The sequence below is a fragment of the Aulonocara sp. 'chitande type north' Nkhata Bay genome, linkage group LG14 (genome assembly GCF_057382095.1).
Source record: "Aulonocara sp. 'chitande type north' Nkhata Bay isolate Kocher_YH1m ecotype deep benthic linkage group LG14, A_spYH_male_GT1.1, whole genome shotgun sequence".
Taxonomy (NCBI): Eukaryota; Metazoa; Chordata; class Actinopteri; order Cichliformes; family Cichlidae; genus Aulonocara; species Aulonocara sp. 'chitande type north' Nkhata Bay.
This window is the reverse complement of record NC_141357.1, coordinates 18,444,870-18,456,752: the sequence shown is the minus strand read 5'-3', so window position 1 is coordinate 18,456,752 and position 11,883 is coordinate 18,444,870. Positions and strand designations below refer to the sequence as shown.

At 40.2% G+C, this 11,883-nt stretch overlaps 1 protein-coding gene across 1 annotated transcript; it reads right to left on the bottom strand.

The window, feature by feature from the left end:
• Positions 1 to 3,892: 3,892 nt before the first annotated feature.
• Positions 3,893 to 10,717, bottom strand: rab38a (RAB38a, member RAS oncogene family). The gene is made up of 3 exons (XM_086262810.1): positions 10,313 to 10,717; positions 6,947 to 7,227; positions 3,893 to 4,191 (listed from the first exon to the last, which is right to left on the bottom strand). Exons 1-3 carry the CDS (start codon positions 10,512 to 10,514, stop codon positions 4,036 to 4,038), a joined length of 639 nt encoding a protein of 212 aa, XP_086118936.1. The 5' UTR covers positions 10,515 to 10,717; the 3' UTR covers positions 3,893 to 4,035.
• Positions 10,718 to 11,883: the final 1,166 nt, after the last annotated feature.

The window sequence follows — 11,883 nt, the reverse complement described above, 5'->3', positions numbered from 1 at the left end:
CTGCGCCTAACCTCTCCCCTCCGCTTCCTCGTGGTTTCTCTCTCAAATTATTACATCAACGCTGAAAATCCGATCTAATTATTGAAAATTAGAAAGTGACACCATCTTCCTGCAGCGCGCGGCCTAACCTCTAAACCAATATGCAATGGAGAGAGAAGCGCTAGACAACAGACGGCGTCTTTGTCTCCCAAGGATTAGAAGAAACCACAGTGTTAAACGAGGCTCAAAATGTTATCTTTAGAGGGAGATAATTAGACAGTGAGTTTCAGGAGAAAAGTGCTGAAAAATGAATTCATGAAAAATAACCACAAACATCAACTCTATGGTTGCTTAGATTTGTGGGGTTAAAGGCTCATTTAGAAATAAGTCACCAAACAACTTGTGTTGTGAGCTCTAGTAAAATGTTCCCTTTTTGCTCTTTTGGCTTTCCGGTTGAATTTAATAAGATATAAGCAAATGTTTCACAAGCTACATGGCCAAGGGGGTTAAAGTGGGTTAGAACAACTCCCATACAGTCACATGCAGCATGCAGTAATCAGGAAATAAGGCGCAGCCTGGTAGCATCAGATGGTCTGAAACATAATGTCCAGAGGTGTTCTTCCTCATGGTAAATGGCCTGTATTTGTATAGCGCTTTACTTAGGAGTCAGGGTTCTGTTGCCTAGCCTGTAGAGGTCTTTGTGTCCCTCCATGGATATCCCCAGATCATCACTTACCCACCACCAAACCAATCATGCTGAACAATGCTAAAGGGAGAATAACGTTCTCCACGGCTTCTCACTTTTACGTCTGCCACATGCTAAAGGTGAGCCTGTCCTCATCTGTGGCACACTGTGGACCTGCCAATTGTAGTATTCTATTTCAAATACCAGTTGTGGGCTCTGCAGTTGTGGGCAGTGAGCACAGGACTTAAAGACATCAGGCCTCGGGCCACCCTCATGCAGTCTGTTTCTCATTGTTTGGTTAGAGACATTCACAACAGTGGACTGCAGGAGGTTATTTTTTTTAGCTCTGGCAGTACTCATCCTGTTCCTCTTGCACAAAGGAGCAGATAGCGGTCGTGCTAAGGATCTTCTACAGCCTTGTCCAGCTCTCCTAGAGTAACTTTCTGACTCCTGGAATCTCCTCCAAGCTCTTGAGACTGTGTTGGGTGACACAGCAAACCATCTGACAATGGCACATGTTGATGATAACATCCTGGAGTTTAACTATGTGTGCTATCTCTGTAGCATCCAGGTTTCACATCATTCTACCAGTAGTTAAAATGGCCCCAGAATTCAAAAAGTAGTGAAAAAAGCAAGAAAAGTTGAGGAAATGTCAGTGACTGCCACTTATAAAAACGCCTCTGTTTTGAGGGTTCTCTTATCAGTGCCCTTCTTTGCCCATTGTTGACCAGATGCTGTAATCTGATTAAAAACTGTTTCTTTAACGTCTCTGAGGATTGGAATCCTCTGTGTATGCAGCAGTCACATGATGGGTCAAAAACAATGCACGAGAACTATTATGTACCAGTTTGAACTTTTCACTGTGAAATCTTATCACAGGGTGTTACATAAACAGTGAGAAAATCCCTGCTCCAAAAGAAATGTCTGTGATCTCCTGTTAAAGTGTGAAAAATACAATTCAAAGCATAGTTATGAGGTATGCTTGAACTGCATCAGTGATCCTGATTTGATTTGATACACTAAACATGTGAATTTAAAATGCTATGCTGTTGAAAACTGCTGTCAGAGTTCAGTTCCTTGTGCAGTACAAATGAACAACAAAGAATGTACATCAGCTTTAATTAATCATGTAGTCAAATGGCATATAAACTCATTAGTTGATGTTTTAAAGGAAGTTCTGTTCTTTTTTCTTGCTGTCCTATGAAGCCCCGCCTTAGCTGCTGTTCTGTAAATGTAAACCCAGTTTTTCTAGTATAAAATCTGCATTAGATGTCTGGGAAAATATTCTTTTTCTGTTAGATGAGCATAATGCATGAAACTGTTAAAACCAAAAGAACTGAATGACACACAAAGTACAGGTGTGGTTTTTGCATGACCAATAATTCTCTTTTTCATTTACTACAAGACATGATACAAAGGGGAGTAAATGCAATCACAAATTTGTATCATCAGTTAAATCCTGGAGTTGCTTGACACCAGGTTTGTCATGCTGTTATATTTAATTTCAGATGGCGACCTGATAGGACTTCAGCTGGGATAGGCTCCGGTGGAATCAGTGCACGGTGATCTATTACAGCATGCTCTGATTCCAGATACTCTGAATAACTGGTTTCATGTCAATCATTGTAGTATCTGCCATTTTAAAGAATAAACACAAAGAAAAACTACATTAAGCTTGGCCTTTAAAGGCCTCCTGATCTGGGCCGAGTGACTTTATTTGCACTTCGTTCACCAAATTCTCTTCTACATGCCTTTTTTTGTATTCCATTAGAGGAAGGATAGAGCCTTGTGGAGCAGGATGGGGGGAGTCTCAATGTCCACTGTTGTCAGTAAAGACAAGTATCACCAGTGCTGATGAGTGATTCTTCTTGTGGCACAGCAAATATTTACCCTTTTTCACATCAGACCAGAGGACACTGGCTGTGTGAATAGTCAGCGAAACACTGCTGCAGGCTGACAGTGATGGTTTGTCAGATGTGCTGCTTAGACACAGCCCAGGCTTCTTGTTTTGCCAACAAGAGGTTACTGCCACCTAACCCAGAAACCTGTATTGTCTGGTTATACCTCCTCCCAGGACTGCACGGCGAAGCATATGAGCAGACTTCTTAACTGACATCTCCCTCACGATCCTTAATTTATTGAATTGTTAGGATCCAGTCATTTATACCTTGATCATAGTGCATAGAATGAATGTTAAACCATGTTTGTTGTTGTATACAGACTTTTTAATGTTATAATAAGAAGACAAACAGCTAGTCGTCAGTAAAGCCACGGTTTATTCACATGAACATTTTGAAAACTGGATACATCTTTGGTTCTACTGTATAATCTGCCTCAGTTTGCTGTATATAATATGTACATAGTTGTATACATGTTTGCATTCATCCCATAATTACAAACATTACAAATAAAAGAAATCACAGTGGGATAGAAATTTAATAGAAAACCACTGGATAGAAATAAGGGATACAATGGGCATTAACACACATTCAGCATTATTTTTAAAAGTGCTGAAATTGAAATGAGTTCAATTCTTAATTAGGGCTGAACAGAAAGAGAAATGTGCACCATTAAGAGGGCTTGTAAATAATATATAGTGAATATCTCTACTGCAGATATTAAATAAAATGCTTTAAAAAAGGCACTTTAATTGCAATAATCTGCTTTACAGTGCTTCACTGGAAATAGTGGATGGACATGAAAAGTTAAAAATAAATGAAGCCATATTTGAAGGAGCCATGTAATGTGGCTGTGGTCTTATTAGCATTGAGAAGGAATTGCTTGGGAGAGAGTCGGTGAGAAAAAATTCTTAACTTGCTTTCTCTGCTTGCTTGTGAAAGAAGCATGAAAAATGTGACAAACCAAAAGTGCCGTCAGGTACGGGTTAGGAATTACAAACAAGCAGAGGAGAAAAATGAGAGCAGAGGAAAAGAACAGAGACGACAGTAAGAAGAGAGAAAGAGGAGCAGCGACCATGGCTTCCATATAGTGATTACTTCCACACACCTCCAGCACAGATATTCTGTGATTTGCCGCAACCTTTCTGTGCATGTGTTCATTAACTCCGTCTCCATGGTAGCCGAAGTGGCAGTGTCGAGGCCTGAAGTCACCCAGAGGGTGACCTTGTCTTTGACAAGAGCACACAGCTGCACCCATCTCTCTTTCTGCCTCTGCTCAAATCCATCCATTTCCTGAGCCAGCTGCCTCTCTGTCCACTCAAACCCCACACCCAACCCACCCAAGCTTAAAGATTGGAAAGGAGTTGGCACCCACACCGTCTACCTCGAAAGGAGCCAAAAGGAGCTCTTCCTTGTTCTCTTTCTCACACACAAACTGAACACTGTGTGTAATGAGAATCCAACTACCAGGTCCTACTGGGATCTGAAGCACGAGGAGCATGTCCCACCTTTGTCCTTTTCTAATTGAGGCGTGATGGTGTCTGGGACTTCTGACTGGAGCATGTCTTTCTCACTGGCAATGATGTGCTTCACCAAGCAGTTGGCTGCTTCATCGATGTTTATGTTTTCCTGAAAGCAGAGAGTGGAGAAAAAAAAGGGGGGGGGGGGGGTGATAGAGGAGAGGGGGGAAAGAAAGACAAAGAATATGAAAAGGTAGAAGATCAATCAATGTTATAAGGCACTAAACAAGATAGAAAAAAGCGCCTGCAGGAAGTAAAACCTGTGGAGTTAATTGAGTGAATCAAATGGTCTGTCACTAAACTGAAGAGGTGGAAGAAACACAACAAAACAGTCAGCAGGAATGATGTGAACACAAGCTGGAAAGAGATTTTTGCATTTACTCTGAGTGGTTGCCTCTGGTCTGACACACTGACAAATGACAATGCATCTCTCTTTTACACACAAAAAAATGACGACGAAAGCATCCACAGCAAAACCTAATGAGACCTGTGATTACACTAAAAATATTTTTTTTTTTCAATGTAATATATTTATACAGCACCATATACCAACAACAGTCACCTCAAGGCACTTTGTATTGCAAAGTAAATACTTTACAATAATACAGAGAAAACAGAGAAAGCCCAAACAATCGGAGATGATTGCAAAAATACTGGAATAGGTAAAAACTGGAATGATCAATTTGCACAGTATGGAACACTTACATATGCAAGAAAGACCTGCATTATGCAGGCCTGAATTCTAATTTATATAAATTCTCAACATTAGAGTCTTTCTATCCTAATCTTAGAAAGAATTAAAAAACCTAGATGAACTCAGTGATGACACAGTGTGTGATTGATGGATACTGCAGTAGCTCAGAAAGGAAATGTCATCGTAGTCAAATGAGGTCTCTAATAAAAACAGAAATAACTTCCAGAAGTGTCTCTCACCCTGCCCTGCTACTTTTTCAATATAAATTTAAATAAGCTGCATTTTTCCCTTTTTTTCATGATCCGGTTATCAAAGTTTAGTTAGGAGGAATTTTACCTTAGTTTGATGAATAAAACAAATGATACCAAAAAGTTTCTTCATATAGGAATTGGGATGCCTAGTTTAACATTCCAGCTAAATGATCCTCTAAGGAAAGTCATCATCTACAAAGCTTCTCCACCCACAGGAATACAACTCAAAAGTTCTGCTGAGCGTGAAAAAAGATGAGAAAGATGCAATTTTCTTACATGTAAAGTCTACAGCAGCAGCAGTCGTGTGCTTAATATTTTAATATCCTGATGATCTAGCAGTGTGCCGCTCAAGTAAAATGTATTATATATCATGTGCCAGCTTCACTTCTTTCCTTCCGCAGAGTTTTTCACAATAAAAACTGTTGTTGCAAATTTTGGAGTTTACTGAGCTCCAAAAAAGTCAGTTATCAGCTGAGTAAAATATAGTGTTTCCAATTAACATTCGAGGCATTAAGCTCTGAACTACTTAACATTTGTGATGGATTATTATTTATATTTATGGTTAGTGAAAAAAAAGATGACAGATGATTTATTAGGTGCGACTGTTTTGCAATGTCAGGCTTTGAGCAAAGTTAATACTCAGTTTATCTCTGTGTGTTTTTTTTAATCATTCTTCCCCTGAAACAATTATTGTTGTAGACGTTATCGTTATCGTCATTGTTTTTATAAAGCTTCATTAACTTGTTTGGTGGTCTTTTTTTTCTTTTCTTTTTATACAATTACAATATTTTAGAGATTGTATTTTGTTTTCTAATGGTATAAATGGCATTTATACAACAACTAAAACTATAGAGGACAATAATGCTTTGCTGAGAATACTGAGTATAATCTATTTCGGGCCTGTGGCAGCTGTGGACCTCACAGATTTGTACAAATATTTGTATAAAGAAACAAAAGTGAGAACAGATTTTGTATATGGTTAAGTGGCTGATTGTTTTTGTTGAACTTTCAGTGCCGTATATGGCTAAGCTTTCTCACACCTCAGTCTATGTTCTCCTCTTACCACCTAGCTGTGAGATTCCTAGCAGCCATACTCAGGTCTGAGTGTGTTACTGTGTCACTGTGTGTTGCTCATTTCACAATCAGAATACACCCACCGCATTTTTATTTTCTGTCGTCATGAGTGAGCCTTGAATCAAACTTTTACTGTCTTTTATTTCTTATTTGTGCTCAGTATTTAAATATATTATCCCATTTCTTCTGTTCATCTTTAAATATTATTGCTATGCTGTCAGTCCAGTCTAAGTTTTGTTACAAAGGCTTCAGACTGACTGAATATAGCAAACGTAACAAAGTATATTTTGTAAGCAGTTTAGGTATTTTAGCTGAAAGTTACGTTTTGGTTAAAAATATAATTTTTATAAATTGCATCACAGTCTCTGTAAGCTTAAGAATAAGCACTTTTTTATGGTTTGTGCAGTCAGTGGAAAAAAGTGTGCCAGTATATTCCCTCAACACTCCTGGACATCCTGTCTGGATAACAGAGCACCTGATGCAAGTGCAGCTGACCTGGAATAACACAGAAGGAACGTCGACTGTGAGACTCTTGTGCAAAAGCAGCAGGGCTCTGTGATTGATATGCAAATACTGAACAGACTGGGACTGTTAAACTCAGCACTTTTAAAGGATCTCTTCACATCCTGAATGTGCCTCTGTGGTGGCATCTCCACAGGGTAATCAGGTGCTAGGTCTGATAGAGTCAAGGAGTCAGCTGCTTCCCAAGGACATCTGAGGAGACTTGCTGACACACGGGGATTGAACCTCAGAGCTCTGTTGAAGGCTGCTCTTTGTTTCCTTGTAGTTAAAACACTGTGTGTGTACGTGTATTCGTGTGTGTGTCTGTTTGTCATCTTTCTCACCTTAGCAGAAGTCTCAAACCATCCCACAAAGCCGTTCTCCTGGCAGAACTGCTCCATCTTTATTCCGTTATTGGTCAGTACATCCCGACCCTGGTCACATTTATTGGCCAGAAGAACAGTGGCTACATGCTTCCCGTCGGCAAGTGTCAGTTTGGAATCCAAATCCTCTTTCCACTTTGTGACAGCCTCAAAGGAGGCAGGCCGTGTGACATCAAACACGATGAATGCACCCATGGCTTCACGGTAATACACACGGGTCATGTTGCCAAACCTCTCCTGACCTGAAAGACGTGCACACAAAGTGACACACACACACACACATAAGATTATTGCTTGTTGTCACTGTGATGCATTTTAAATTTTTCATACTTTATTAAAGCACATCGTGAAATTTTCGACAGATCAGTATAACAATGGTCTATCAAAGCTGTCACCTTATCAGCAAACATAAACAATGTTACCATTTTCTCATTTTGGGTGTATTTATGGATGCGTTCTTTACATATTTCACCTGCATCCGATACTTCAGACACACAAATTTTTTTTCCAGTCCATTACAAGACAAGCAGGGACAGATGGAAAAGAGGCAGAATGGGAGAAAGAAACATGGCTCTGGAGTCTGTGCGTGTCTGCTTGTGAAACTGCCTGTAAAAAAAATTAATTAATTAAAAATTAATTTGATAAGCCCTGTTGGAATCTTGTATCCACACACATTTTCCCATCCATAATTTCTGCTGAAGAACCATCAGATTCAGCTGCGCAGCCGCAGAATAAAATCAAGACACTTCCACACTGTGGAATAACCATAAATCAAACTGGTCTACTCATCGTGGCATCCAAGAGAAGATGCCAAGAAAAAGGGTTTTGAGTCCCACAGCAGTGTTTTGGGTTTTTGTTTTTTTTTTTTGAACAGATGGATCAGACCACAAGGTCAGATGCAGAACAGGTGGGAGGCAGAAAGGTTTGCTCAAGGACTTATCTAGGGGCAGATGCTTGTTGAAACAGGTCGGCCATTGGAGTATGTCGAGCAGAAAATTATGCCCCTGGCCTTCTCAAACACACTGCTTTCTGGGCAAGTACATTATAGAGGATGTTTGAAAAAGCCCCACTAGAAAACTTAAGTATCTCTTTACAACAGATCAGATCAGGTATCTTTGGGTGTTTCTACTTATGTCTCTGTGTAGCTGTTTGCAAATATTGTATCTTTGCTAATATTTAACCTCACTCCTCAAAATAGGTACTACTTAGGGGCCTTTTAGGCTCATAGAAAGGCAGCAATAGTGTAAGTCTGCAGTTCAACATAATCCACGAAAGTTCAAAAGACTGAAAATTATCTGAAGTCAAAGACAAAGAAACAAAACCCTAAAGGTTTTTCCTCTTATGTGTACATGATCTAGGCTTGTGAAGTTAGCTCTGCTACACTGGCAGCATGGCATAGAAAAATGGGAGACAAAGATAAAAAGGTCGAAGTTGTTTATCTTGGTAAATGCACAGAACAGCGAGTGATTTATTACATCTGTTGCATGAGAAAACTGTAGCTCATTACCAAATCCCATAACAGAGCTGGGTGAGTTTTTTCTTAGATTCATAAAAGTGAGACGCAGTCATAAATATTTCAAGAAAAGGTTGTACGTAGCGTATTTACTTGAGATAATCTTCCATCTTGAAGGCTTTAATAACCTTTAGGTGAGTGTAAGAAGCACAATGAGTACAGTGCAAGACCTGTGGCAGTTTTCTCTGAGGGAGACCCTCATCTTTGGCTCATAATAAAAAGCTTTCTGTGTACAGGAGCTTGGGCCTCAAATCTCCCTCACATGAGTTTGAGACACATGACTGCTTGCGCTTACTGGAGAGAGAGCGCACAGGAGGGGAGAGAGCACCAGGTCTGAGGATTCTTCTAAACCTCAGCAGACACTCATGTGACATGAGGCTGTTGTAGTCTTTCTGTCATCTTAACCAACAGCACCCCAGTCAAAAGCCGGTATTATTTCTGATATCTGTCATCGCCAGAAGCAATTTAAAAACTGAAAACCGACACATAAACATATTTGAATTTCTATTTTAATAACTTTTGGTTTTAAAGCAAATAAAAAACTTCCATTCCTCGTCCCTGATGACATGGCATCCTAACACCTACCGACAATTTACACTATTCAATTTATATACTACTACATTTACAAAGTATAGTGAAGGCGTGTGATACTTGGGATCTACTCGGGGAAAAAATGTGAAAACACTTTGTTTAGTTACACTGTGTGTGTGTGTGTGTGTGTGCGTGCGTGCGTGCGTGTGTGTGTGTAAGACAGCTGCATTTAGAGCAAAAAAACTCCGTACTGGGGACCGCATGACATCAAATTATAAAGGTGATATAATAAACATGCTTTTATTATGTCATCAGCTGGAACATGAGCTCAATGTTTCGTTCCAAATTAGATAAGATTATTAATTTTCTGGCTCAACAGACCAGCTGGTGCAGAAGGTTTTGCATAAGCCTCGAAACAATCTTAGAGTGGCACGCCGTTACTATGACGACACTGATTTATCATGAGAGCATCGTGATGCTCCTTCATCAAGGTCACATGGCGCAAAAGCTCATCTTATATATGACTTTAACCTTTTTAACATGTGATTGTATGAGTGCATAGCCAAGCGATTGGAAGGCAGGAATTTGGAGTCAGCTGGTACAAATGACGAACAAGAATGTGTGTGTGTGTGTGTGTGTGTGTGTGTGTGTGTGTGTGTGTGTGTTAAAAACAAGGGTGAACTGTAAAAAGAAAAAAACTATCTTGGACTGGTGTGCTTTTGTTTCCTTATTAACCTATGATTTGTTTAATGTAAAATAAACAATAATTTTAAAGTCCATAGTCAGACATCTCACACATTTTCCTGAAATTACAAAACATGTCGTTTCTACTGGAGCAGCCAACCTCTCATAAGTATTTCATTAATTATTTGGAAAGCTTTAGCACAGCACTTACCGAGGTGGTTTTTACAACGACAATCATTGTGTGATTGTGTGTCATTTAATGAAGACATAACGGGCTAAATAATTGTAAACTGAAATTTCTTTAGATTATAGCTTGTCACTTTCATTAAAGAGATTTCAAATGTTATGGTAATTTCACTTAAAAGACTAATTAACCCTCTCCAGCATGTTTTCTGCATAAGAAAATCACACATTTCCAAAGAAGTTATAAATTGATAATAATCTGCTTTGCATAACTTCTAAATGTAACATACTTAAAACACTTTTAGGCAAAAAGGAAACAAATCGCACAAATCCTCGTTTCTTACAATCCCCGCGGTGTTATCGAACTGTTTCACCTCCTCCTATTTAATGTGAGCGGTGGGTGAAAGTTGGTTTACCTGCGATGTCCCACAGCTGAAGGCGCACGGTCTCCTGGTCCCAGTTGAGCACTTTGAGTGCGAAATCCACGCCGATGGTGGCTCGGTAGTTGGGGCTAAAGTTGTGGTGGACATATCGCTTGATGATACTGGTCTTCCCAACCCCGAGGTCGCCTATCACAAGAATCTTATAGAGATGCTCCTTATGGTGGTTGTTCTGCATGGCGACCGAGGAGGGCGAGAGTCGAGCATGAATCCACCGTATTGGGAAGACCTGGGGATGATAGCGGGAGACGCACAGGACAGCGCAGAGAGAGCTGGGGAGAGCTGGGAATGAGAAGGGGCGGCAAGGTACGCCCTGGCCCACAGAGGGAAGCGAAGCAGAGACGTCTGGACCTTGTGACTCACGATGGGCAGCTCCAAGCTGGAGAGGCAGCACTGCTCTTATACTAGCTGACTACTACTGCTTGTTTTGTATTTGCAGACTACTTTATTTTAGATAAAAGCAGTCAGCAAAATGTAACCTGCTTTATGGAAATGAAAAAAAGATGGGGCATAACAGTGCCTGCCACAGGTCTGCATTATGTAAACTGAATTATCATTACCGAAACGTCAGCACTGGTAACATTGTTTGGTTTCGCAGCTCGTCGAAGCAGAGCGCAAGAACGGAATGGCCTATACACACTCCCCGGCCACTTTATTAGGTACACGTGTTCATCCTTAACCTCCTAAGACCCAAACTCTTCCACGGCATTTATTTTTAATTTCTCTTTGATATTTGGGCATATTGGGGCCCGATGAATGTAAAAACAAAGTTTTACCAGATTTTTTTTTTAATTATTTATTTTTACCGTATTTTTGTTTCTAATAAAAATGAGAGACACATATGAGGATATTCGTTTAAAGTTTTGATAGAACCTTAGCAATATAATGTCCTCGTGAGTGGATATCAGGCCCTTGTAGAGCAAAATTGAGTATTTTGGTCTAAATAACCCAAAATGTGATGTTCACATATGTGGACGCCAGGTCCTAGGAGGTTAACACAAATCAGCCAATTGCATGCAAGCAACTCATCACATTTAGGTTTGTAAAAGTGGTCAAGATGACCTGCTGAAGTTCAAGTTCGCCTTGAAGCAGATGTGCCACTGCAGCATATGTTCATACTGACTGCCACTCCTGTCACCTAAAAACAGGAAGAACTGAGGCTGTAATTATCACAGACTGACAAGCTGGACAACAGAAAGCTAGAAAATGTTACCTGGTCTGATGACTCATCTCTTCTGCTGCGACATTAAGATGGTAAGGACATAACTCTGTTCCCTACCAGCTGCGCATCATTTTAACACCAGTCTATCAGTGTACTGTTGCTGACCATGCCATTCCTTTATGACCTCAGCACATCAATCCTATGATGGCTGCATCCAGGAGGATAAAATGCACCTGAGTTCACTCTGCACAGATGGCCTCCACAGTCACCAGATCTACACCCAACAGAGCACCTTTGGGACGTGGTGGAACAAAACAAGGATGTGCAGCCGACAAATCTATAGTCACTGCGTGATCATGTTAATATAGACCAAGCATCTGTCAGC